The sequence below is a fragment of the Prorops nasuta genome, unplaced genomic scaffold, assembly GCF_024137725.1.
Source record: "Prorops nasuta isolate Cenicafe-Biocafe unplaced genomic scaffold, Cenicafe_Pnas_1.2 PNAS00002, whole genome shotgun sequence".
NCBI lineage: Eukaryota > Metazoa > Arthropoda > Insecta > Hymenoptera > Bethylidae > Prorops > Prorops nasuta.
In genome coordinates this window covers 5,305,123-5,317,289 of record NW_027116799.1, presented here as the reverse complement: position 1 = coordinate 5,317,289, position 12,167 = coordinate 5,305,123, and the positions used below count along the sequence as shown (strand labels likewise).

Here is a 12,167-nt window from a genome sequence, read left to right as displayed (position 1 = left end):
ATGACGTCTTCCACGTCCGGGGCTATCTTACGCAGCACTTACCGGACACGGGAGATATAATAACACGGAGAAGAAACTAGCCGGTCGTCCACATGGCCCTTGAGCAGCGCTTCTTGATCCCCCCCGTGCTCTCCCCCTAGTCGTCAGCAGGAATTCCTTCTGCGCTGCTAGTTAGTGCAAGCAGACGCGCTAGGAATGCCGGCACAAGCGTCTCCTGCTCTACGAGCGGTGCAAACGCCCTCCTATACAGAGTATATATATGTTGTACCGATGATACACGGACGGTGCAATTCGGAACGAAGCACCTATATAGCTATTAGCCATCGAATTCTTCTCGCTGGCTCATTGTTGTTCCAAACGAAACGTGTCCGGAGCATCATTGGACCCCAATGAAATTATTAATATTCAAGCAGAGCGCGGAATAAATTTGCCTGATGGAACGGGAGATAAAAAGAGTTGGTTTAAAATTGTGCAAGTGCGCGCTTGGAAAATCTCGGTTGATCTGCATTGTAATGCAGCGGGCAGCGCGTTTGGCTGGTGCGTCAGTGCTGCGGCTACAGCAGTACTATATACACATGTGCAGGCTATATAGATATAGTATATGTAGTGCTGGGCGTCGTCGTCGTCGTCGTCGTCGTCCGGCGCGTTGCATATTTTACATTCTGCTGACGCTCGCGCCGGACACAGTTCGTTCTCGTACGCGGAGTGTTGGCAAAAAGTATGGCGGTTCCGAGGCGAATGGTAGGACCGGGGCCAGTCGGGTCACAAGTTTTGTACTTTTTGCCCGGAGGCGACCGCCGCCACCACTGCGACCACTGCTCCTCGTCCGGTATGCGGGAGAGCCACGACCAAAGACCGCCGTTCCTATATCCAGACGAGTCTCCAACGGAGTCTCCAGGACGTCTTCCATAACCCGCCAGAGTCCCCAAACTCATACTTAATTTCTCTTCCCTGTCTCCAAATCCCAGATGTACCAACCGACCACCACCACTTCCAATTCTCTCTCTCTCTCTCTCGCACTCTCCCTTTTTCTCCCCTTGCCAACGAAACGCGATACCTCGACGACATTCTGCATATTAAAAACGCACTGCATCTCTCGTTAAATCCCATTGGATTTTTTAATTGAAAAGTGTGATGAAAGTTAAATAAGGGTCCTTTTTGCGCGGGCGCCCCTGACATTCCTCTCTGCTAATTTATTGAGTTATTGGATTTTCTTGTCGAGGCTGAAGAGCACGATTCGGTATAATTCGATCGTTTGCATTTGGTCGATGAAGGGCTATGGTGATTTGATATTTCAATAATAGAAAAGAGTATATATAGTCGCAAGAACGCGCAGTGGTAGGAGGATTTCAGCGGAGCGAGAGTCTCTCGTCTCCACTGCGTGCAGTATACGGCCGGTCAGGTCGTGCATTTGCCAAATGTTCTTTAGCCCCGTATAATTCATATTATTTAATATAGAATACAGGAGAACGGAGATGGACGCATTCCTGCATGCGAGCGGAGAACGTTGCCACAGGTTGTTGTCATCGGCGTCTCGTCGCCTCGCAGCCATTGTGTTTTCTGTTGACCAAGCGGCCTCGAATCGAGGTATCTCGAATCGCATCGGTTCTCAACTTGGACTTATTCCTCCTCGTAAACGCTCTCGACCAGTTTGACGCGCTGCTTCCACCGGAACGGAGTGCGTCGATTCCTGCGTGACTCGCGTCGATGGATTTTTCCAGATTTTTCTCGTCTCGTCCTTTCGAGCGACTCGTGCGCCGGGCTCGGTAAATTGATCGACCAGGAGAGAAGCTTCCGTGCGCCATTGCGCTTGGGTGAGAGGATCTTCTCCGCGTGATCGATACGATCACGAAGAGGAGAAGGCTGGGGGGAGGGTCGTGGCGTAGGTTTACTGCGCATACGCCGAACAAGGTAGCATGGTATACTCGCATGCAGGGGAATTATGTGCACGCAGGTTACAGGGACTTTCGCACCTGCTGCGCGAAACCGGCGCGACTGCACGGTGTCAAAGACCTGTAAGTTTCGGAAACTCTCGCTCGGCATCAGGCTCCACCGTTTAAACCGCTGTAAACACTGACGCCTCGGCTTACATAACGAGACATATGTTTCATCTCACGTCCGTTTCTTGCACGAGTTCTCCTCCACACCGTTCAGAAACGCAACCTCGTTTACTAAAATATTTCACGGGATTTCCTTTAGCCTACTTGCTCGGTTACAGTGGTTCTGTAAGTATACGATAAACGTGGCTCCTATAATACAGCTTAGGAAAAGGTTTCCTGTAGAAATGGAAAGTTGAACTTTGGATTTCGGAGAACCGCTGCTCACACGTATATATCTTTTGTTTCTCGTGTGCGTTATCGTATATGTGTGAGTCTGGTGGATCAAAGAAGAAGGAGGAGAAGAGTGGTAGTAGTAATAAAAGTGTGCGCTGCAACCGAGGACACTGTCGCCACCGACAAAAACACTATTGAGTTAATCAACTAATTTATAATTAAAATTCTTGGGTCGGGGCCGGCTCGCCGGTTCTTCCAGGCGAATCGCAAGAAGCAAGAGGGCCAGCCGTCTGGGCCCTTCGTTTCGCAGTAATCGCCGTCAAATTCATAGAACACCAATTATCTGCTCATCGACGCCGCTCTCTCACCTTTTCTGGCCGCAGTCCGATTCTATCTTGGTCCGTGTGTTCGTTAAGCTTGAAAAAAGTCGACCTAGTTCGCCGCAAGTTTCGTCTCGCCCGTCTCTCTAACGCGCAACTTCTTCACACCCCGACGAGAATTCCATACCTGAAATTCAAGCTCTTTTATTCTATATATACGAGTCAATATTCCTCAAGTTTTTCTTCACTCACAATTATATCACAGATTTTTTTTTTAATATATGAAAATAATTCTTGACTCAGTCTCGTGTCCAACACGGCGAATTACCACCCACACGAGGAGAAATTCTTCCGTGAACCGCTTATCGAGCAGATCCAAATTGTTCGAGTGTTGCAGGATCGAGTTGAAAGATCTACTGCTGTCAACACCGTTTTTCAGGCAGTATCACCGAGTAGCGTGCTTCGAAAACGCGATAGTTTTTGTCGACGGAAATTTGTTAAGGGGAATGTAAGGAGAATAAGCAATTCGTTTTCTCTTTTTCTCTCTCGCTCTTTGGACTCGTCTCTCGTTCGGTTTCCTCTCGTTTGAAGTATAAAGTAAGGGAGGAGGAGAAGGGGGAGGGGGGAAGGGGAGGCAAGGAGGAAAGCAGGCGGGCAGGCAGGCGAGTGTCTCGGTCGATCGTGGACTCGGTTGATTGACTCCCGGGAATTGGAGACACGGGATACCAGAAACGAGCGGCGCTAGCTTAGCGAGACTTAAAAAGGAACTGGAGCCTGAAGTTCGTGCTGGTTTTTTTGCGATCGCGCCGGGAGACCGAAGCAGCTTCAGCCGTGTTCCACGACTGCTCTCTCGCGTTTCACGCTGCGTTTTGACTGCCGGCCGCGCGCGGCGCACGATCATCCCGCTAATCAGCCTCGCATTTTTCCACTTTCGAGACTTCGCTCATTTTCCCACGTCGACATCGCCGTACTGCACACTTATTTGCTTTCCGAAAGCTCTAGTTGGACGAGCGACTGGTATGCGCACACGTGGGCTCGTTCGGTGCATAATTAGAGGCGCGCGGGTCGAAAGAAAGCGCAAGGAAGCCAATTAATGCGATATTTCGAGTCACCTGCAGCCGTCGTCGTGCCCGTTCTCGAATAAGATGTTAAGAAGATCTCGTTTCCGGAGAAGTCGTCTCGCAAATCTCCATTAGCCGGTTGGGTCGGTCATTTGTGTGTAGGGTCTGACCGGCCGGGCCTTGCTTGGCACATTCATTCCGAGCGACGCGACGAGGCTCGCCGAACGTGTTCGCCGCAAGGATCCGTTCGTGCGCGCCTCGTATCCTTTGGCCGGTCCCTGCAGCGCGCGGCCAACAAGGCGTTTGCCGTTTCCTCCGCGCGCGGACGCTTCTTCTTCTTCTTCTTCTTCTTCTTCTATACGGCTGCTACGTATCTCTGCCCCGGTCGAGTTTTTCTCGTGATCGGTCGCCACGCCGGCGGATTCCAGCCTCGTAGCGGCGTAGCATTGTCACCGTTCACGACGTAGCGCCTGCGAGCCCGAGGAGATTAATTAGGGACGATGTTTTAGCGGCAAAAATCAGACGTCGCAAGAAGGAACCGCCGAGCGGAAACCTCGGCCCAAACGGAGCCCCGTTAACTAACTCGCCGCGTCATCGGTGGACCATCCAGAACCCCATCACCCTCGCAGCGCGGCCGCAAGAACGTGCTACAAATTAAACACGGATCGACCGAAACCATCTAGACAATTTTGCTATCCCTTCCTTTTTATTCTCACCCCTTCATTGCGTTCTACTGCTCGAATCAAACTTATTCCGGATCGCGAAGCTGTTGCAAAAGAAAAATTGTAACTCGGCGATATAGGCAGACTGTTGACTCTTTGCAATTTATCCCGGATACACACCTCCTAATAAACATAACATTATCGTTGAGCGATATACTCTGGCAACCGGTTTAGCAGACGCTTAAAGTGTGGCATCGCGATCGACGACGGAAGAAATCTTACGACTCGCAATTGTCGCAAAGGTTTTTCCTGAAGAGATAGCCAGCTGGAGAACGAGCCGTATTATTGTCGTGAGTGCGCGCCGTGCTACGATAAGGATTAGCTGGACGTCGAGGCGGGGCTGAAAGGAAAAGCGGCGAACGGTGGATCGTTCGAAATTAAAACGTAGGAAGCCATTTACAAGGAGTTTCTTTTGCACTCGGAGCTCTTCCTGCATTACTATGCAAAAATATGCGGCAGCTTTTCACTTAAGGCTTCGCCAGAGTGAGGTAGTCGTCGATTAATGCAAGCGTAGAGGTTCTCTTCCTATCGGCAGGAAGCGGCATTACCGATGCTTTTATCGATCGATTTGCCATGTCGATCGACAGTCCAGGCGCTAATGGGTTAGTCGCTGTACGAACGGCAGCACCTATCCCGAAGGAGAAGAATGCGTTCCTTCGAGAAATCGTCTCGGCTCTTCTGCCACTTTCACGTGTATACTATATGTATATATATATACGTAACGAGATAAATAATACAAAGATGAACGATTCTCGATACCGAGTGGAAACCCTGCGTAATACCTAACCGTGCAAAGATCATCTCGCAAAATTATCATACAATGTGTCCTATCTATAGTTTCTGCTCCTGGTCAACTCTTCTTGGTGTACCGCATCTTCCATGTAGCACGAGATCATGGAAAATGCAAGTTGAGAATTATATCCCGAGCGTTTGGGAGATTCCACGTTACGCTTTCCCATGCCGAAGAGAAACGTTGTTGCGAAGAATTCTAATAACGCGATTCATTTTCTTGCAATCGCGGCCTTCCTCGCATTATGACGGAGCTTAACGCCCAAGCGCAATTAGCACGGAATCGCAGTGGCACGTTCGCCCTCGGGCTTCCAGCTTTTTTCCTCTAGCATAGAGTCATTCGGCGAGGCTATTGCCAACGGGTGAGAAAGGGATGCGACTGGTAACTCGCGCAAAAAACATCTCCCATTCTGCTATTCGATAGCTGCTAGACAAACTCGAACTAGATCCTCGGACTTTTGCTCCATCTACGTCGACGTCGATTTTATATATATATATATATACCCACATGCATACCATTTGCTGTTCGTTTTTTTTAAACCCGTCCACCGATCCAACCTCTCCACCATGCACCGGATGTCGTTTCCTATACCTTGCGAAATAACAGCAACTACTTTCAACACCTATTTAAATAGTTATCCTTTCCCCTCCCCTCTATCACTCCTTTTCTTTTTATATGGCACATACGTGTCAGAGATATATCAGATAATATCGCCATCGGTTCCGACATTATCGAACGAATGACACAACTTTTGATGTAGCACTCGACCTAGCCATCCGATAACTATCTTGACTATTTTTAAGCGTTTAACTGTTCCGTGGCAATTTACGAAATTCCGTAGTCTTATACACTGTACGGTGTACACGACGATTAATAATGATTTGATGGATGCTGCCCGAGACCTACAATTAAGTTCGACATGAGATCTTCTCACAACGATGTAATTATGGCTAATGGTATTTTACTTTAGTCATTAAATTATATATCTTTCTATGAACTATTAGCAGGATCGTTATAGTTGAGTCGTTGCTCGGTGATGTTTTTCTATTTATTAAATCAGTTTTACGAGACAATGAAAGTTTAGTATGTATAATTGGCGCTAACGATCTGAGGATAATAATAATCCTTGCTGCACGCTGCCTAGTGGATCTTTAACTAAACGTCGTTTCTTCTTTTTTGTTTCAGATGCTATGGGTAAGTACGACCAAGAGGCACTTGTACTTCTTCTTGCTGATATACGCTAGTTAACATCGTCGGTAAGCTTGTCGACTTTATCCCTGAGAGAGTTTTCGCGGGCGATTGATGCGCGAATGTGCGCACACACACACACATACATATCTATATGCGGGTACGTGCGTATATATTGGTGTCGTAATTAATGAGAGAGAGAGAGAGAGAGAGAGAGAGAGCATTGCATGTACTTGAATGGACAAAGAGATGTCGCTCGAGCATTTTCATCTCGCGTTAATCGCTCTCGTTTGGACGATTTAATCGCTCGATCGTATTAAACGATATTGCCGCACGGACGTGACTTTATACTGACGAGAACTATACTTTGTGACGTGGCTAATTTTAAAGAGACTTGGTGACGTCACTAAAAACCGTATCTAAAGCCACTCTCGCTCCTACATTTTTTATTTATTTTATTTGTATGTTTAGTCCTATTTCCAGTTTCTTAATTTCCTTTGTATACTATACGTCTAAAGCATGGTAGAGTTCATATAAAGTTATCAAAAGGTCAGGAGAGCTCTAAAGATGAACTAAGATTGAAATTACCTGCACCTATTTTCTATAATTAAAAACCGCGTCGCCAGTGTCGATATCGGTAATGCTCTGCCTTGTTTTATTTCTTTCTCTGTTTGATTTTCCCTCGTTTTGCGATAATTGCAAGCTCATGCACGTCCACCTGAGTGCAATGAGAGCTTCGCCTGAGTGCATCCTCGAGCAGCGAGGAAAAATATAAATATCATCACAGCTACCCTTTCTCTGGGACCTCATCTCACCCATGGACGATGGATTATCGATGCTTGGATAAGCAACGAATGGTCTCTTCAGGACATCATAATTGTTTGGTTTACGCTGCATATATCGCGTATATGAAAGATGTAATCGACAATATATAATCATCTCTGTAGTTTTTAATCCTAATATCTGACCGGATCTGTTATCTCTTTTAATCGGACCGAGATAAAATGGTACAATTGCAATTAATAAGATTAAATTATTATTTCAACCGTCATCCAGTCAGTTTTACTCGTTTGTATAAATTGAACAGAAGCAGATATAAATTCGGATGACGTGCATGCTCGTTTTATGATTCTCAAGATTCTTATCAAAAATGCACGGTTTACACACGCGAATAACCCAAGCAATCTGCACAATTATCAATCCTATTGCGAGCAATTACTTATTTCTCTTCATCCACGCTGTTGGAAAGTTTCAAGTGTGGCGTGCGCCCCAATAACGAGCACAACAAAGCGTGCAACGTCTTAATTAGATTAATTAGATTGTTGTTCTTAAGGGGCATATTCTTCCGTTTGGTATAAAGCTCAGTATTGTATAAACCTTTGCTATCGGTAACCTGCAGTGCATTTCTTTCTTTTCAAGCAACGCGATATATATTGTGTACTTCTGTTAACTGAATTAAACAATGCTTGATATTTTATCTTCCTCTCGATTAATCATGGAAATCTCTCTCTCTCTCTCTCTCTCTCCCTCACTCTCGCCTTCTCTCCTGGATAAACATATTCTTTTTACGCGTAATTAGAGTGCATTTATAGTTTGCCGCAAACGCGTGCACACGAGGGATTTCGAAGAAAAGGAAGTTAAACGGATGATGAGGGGATTGGTTAGAGGGAAGAAGACCACAAAACTGGCGTTAACGTAGCTGGTGTGTGTGTGTGTGTAGTTTGATTTAACTGGAAACCCTTGCGGCCTGTGCATAACGTAAGCCATCGCGGTGTGGCGTGGCGTGGCATGGCGATGCTTCCTTCTCTCACATGCAATGCCTATGTACGCTTGCCATGTGGCGTGGAATTCGATAAAAAAGGGCCGTTTAATGAAATTATTGCTTGCGAATCGCGAAAAGCCAATTTTGCGGTTTTTAGTGCGGTCGGCCGAATCGACTGTTGCGTTATCCCTACGCAGACCCATATATACATGCATACACAAATATATATATACACATACACGTTTACATTACAATTTAGAAAATGCGTGCAAGATACACGCGACTTTATGCAAGTAAAGATTAGCTTTCTGTGCGGTGATATTACGCAACGTTCGCTCAATTAGCAAAGGTTTAGCCGAGCAAAAAGTAAGAAAGAGCCGTTTACGTTTTTCATTACTTTGGCTCCAGGCGCGCTGGGTGGTCTCAGAGTTTTTTCCCTTATTAACCGCGTGGGTGGGAGTAATTTCTGCCACGTCGATTCTCGCTCGGATAATTGTGCAAGAGTCACACTTGTCGAATAAAAATCGGGATTGGCGAGCTTTTTACCGGCCGCAGTCGCAGGTATCCAATAAGGAAAGACATTGGCGCGAGCCGGAGAAAGACAGCGAGGTTTATACGTATTTATTTCAATGGGATCCCAAGGGTCAATCGACATAACGAGCGGGCTCTCGAATTTCCAGAATAGGCCACCGAAGATAAGATAAACATCCTCCGGAGCTTTTACGAGCTCTCGCTTGTCCACGAGGACTCTTCGACACCTCGGCCTGCGGCTTATATTTACCATCCGCTTTCGAGTTCCTTTTTGCCCTGCAACGCCATTGTACGACGCTCCTTGGCAGCATAATGACGCGCAATAATTAGAATGCAAATCCATCGGCGCGAGGCCGGATCCTATATGTAAGCCATCCTCGGGCAACTTTGCTCAGCTTCGTTTTAAAAAACATCGCGTCCTTACCCTGCGTATATATACCAAAGTGTCCTTCCTTCCTCCTCCCCCCCCCCCCTCTCTCTCCCTCTTCGTATCCCTCCCTTTACTTTCGATGGCCGGATGGCCAGTCGTCTTTAATGCGTTTTCGGTCCTGGAAGCAGTAAAGCGACGCCTTTTATAGCTCGTTATTCCGCGAAGCAGCGATGGGAACGCCACTGTGCCTCGCGATACGATAACCGCGATCTTTCGCTCAGATACACTCGCGTCCTAGCTCCTATATATATATATCGGATCTTGCTCATTTTTCCTCTTCATCATTCCGCACCTATACACACCTCGATAGAGTTCTCTTCATCCCTCGCACTTTTGCACACTCTTTACGTTCCTTTCTCAAAAGGAAGCTCTCGCCAGAACTATGCTCGCGGAATAAAACTTTGAGAGCCGCTAGCTCTCTCCGAAGTCTCAAGCTCGTTCGAGAGCAGATCACACTCGAGTGTAGCTCGTTACGGTCTTCATGATGGGTTCGTAAAATTTGCGCGAAGCGAGGATATCTACATACGCGCACGCTGGGAAAAGTGTAACTTTGTTACGCGAAATGGCACTGATCGTAAGTAGAGTTAGCATGTAGATAGAATTTCTTACGACCAGAAATACGGCAGTATTAAAGTCGCTTTTACGCCGCTGAGAAACGGCTGTGAACCGGTTAACGTGACTCGTAGCCCGACTTTATGCGAGCTTTCTTTGCACGCGTGTCATTCGATCGCGATTTCGCGCTAATGTCGCAAACTGCTATTTCCCCGGACCATTTCGTCTCTGTATTATCGTTTTACGGCTTCCACGGAAAATCTTCCACGGACCCCATCTTTCCTAAATAAATAAATATACTTATTAATATCGTTATTCCTTCCTTTTTCCCCAATATTCCATACAGCCATGCGATATAGTCAAGCGAGAATATCTCTTTTATTCGGGGAATATAGTAATTGTGGAGAATCTACCGTATCGTGTGTGCTTGCCTCGTGCAAGCGTGTGTTTTCGGAATGGTGTATATATGTGTGTGTGTGTGTGTGTGTGTGCATGTGTAGTAATATAAGGTACGCAGACTGGAATGAGAAGTTGTAGAAGTATAGCGGTCGACCGACAAATAGATTACGTGCCCAAAGAGAGTTTTCTCCTCGAGAGCTCGCGCATTCTCTCTACGCGTTATTCGCTGCTCACACACGCCACTCACGTACTCATCCGGCAAGGGTGCCCCATCCCCGCGGAAGAAACCCCCCAACCCATTTTGCACGCTTATTCCACCCTTGCGCAATGGAATGAAACCTCTTCAAAAATTGCAACGCGTTAGCTCCCAAATCCACTAAGCATTCCATTATTAAATCTACCACTGTATTATCCCTCGTGACTCCTCGCGCGAGATGGGACAAGGGGGTGTGGGGGAGGATCGAGGGTTCCGCGCATTGACATTCTCGCCTCGAAACATCCATCGAAACGACCAGACATAGCACGACGCACGATTCCACAGCTTCTGGAACGGATTACGTCTGTGTTTGTCTTGTGGCCTGCACGCACCGGGACCACTCGCCTTTTAATATTCCGCTAGACTCGCACGAGGAATATTTATTCCGATATAATAACCTGCTCTATATCATTGTAATATTGCAATTTGTAGCCGGAATGGCAATATATGTATCCCGATTATCGTCGAGTAACGCGGAACCTTGCAAAATTAATCAGACGATAATCGTTGTTGTTTATATATATCGTAAAATTAAAGATTCGATTAATCGTCGAAGGAAAATAACATTTTAGTAGTTTATATAACGCGTGGGATTTTAGCTCGTCTCTGAAAACATTAATGAAACGGCTGAATCGAAAGAAGTTAATTGTCAGGTAGGTGGCACACACGCGGTGGTTCGCATAATTTGCGTTGAGCTGGTCGGCTGACGCGCGAGAAAAAAAGCCATTTGAATTTTACTTTCAAATGTCCAGGCATATTCCTAAGATTTTAATTCGCGATTCTGTCAGCCTCGGACTTGACTGGAATTACGCATCTCGGTCCCCTAATTATTCCATGGGGAAACATCCACGGTCCGGTCATCCCCGAGACTTCCACGCACTCGTTCTCGTTACCTCGTCGATTTTCTCCTTCGGGAAATTTATGAAGTTACTATCTGTGACATTAAGGACTGTCGGCGGGACCCGAGGACTTTTGTGCTCGTCGTGAGATTTAAACGTTCGCTTTTACGACGGCCCGGATGGGTACATCACGGTTCTTCCTCCTACCACATCTCATCTACCTCATCCTCCCTCCCTCTACTCTTTCGCCAAAGCCCGATTCTTCCAGCCACAATATTGTGTCGCCACGTCGGATTTAGCGATTTATTAACTATATAGCTATATTTCATAAGACGAGATAACACGACGCGGTACAGCTTACAAGGTTGCTCGCGAAGACTGAAAATGAAAGGGACTCCGCCCCCTACCAATTTACCAGTCTTGATTTACCTAATTGTTCCTTTCGCGTGGTCTCGTTGTCGTAGACACGCGATACATATATATATACACTGTGTGTCGTGCATCCATTATTTATTTCAATGCCTTACTCGAGTAGCACCGCCGTAATTCTCGAGATCCCGTGGAATTTTCAGAGGCCTTTAATGGCTCGCGGTATCTAAATGAGTCTCTTCTTCAGAAGCAAATTATACATCGAGAGGATAGCTGTAGAAGAAAGCACATGGACGTACGGGGGGTTGGTAGGATCTGGGACGATCGCGAAAAAGCGGATCGCGCGTGACGAACGGGCAACTAAATTGTCCTTAAAATGCTATCAGTCGCTGCTGGAACGGCTATGAAGGAGAAAAATCTCTCGGTATAGTCCCGGAGTAATCTTCTTGCTACCCCTAATGGAGAAAAAGTTCGCGCGCCTGTGATCTCACCGCGCGAGATATTTAGAGTTGTTTATCTACTTATTATGTCAGTCGGGGCTAATTGGGCATATTTGGGGATTGGTCCGGCTCGAATGCTCGCACGTAGCTTATATAAAATCTGACTGTGTGCGACTCTGACTCGCCTTTGATATCGTCCGTCCTTGTCGCGTACAACCCAACTCGGATCATTCCT

General features: G+C 46.7%; 1 protein-coding gene across 1 annotated transcript in view; it reads left to right on the top strand.

Annotated features, from left to right (window-relative positions):
- hth (homothorax) overlaps nt 1-12,167 on the top strand; it is a 330,111-nt gene that overhangs the window by 126,241 nt on the left and 191,703 nt on the right. Inside the window, exon 8 of the mRNA XM_066743762.1 lies at nt 6,352-6,360. Coding sequence (XP_066599859.1) covers nt 6,352-6,360 — 9 coding nt within the window. The remainder of the gene's footprint in view (nt 1-6,351; nt 6,361-12,167) is intronic.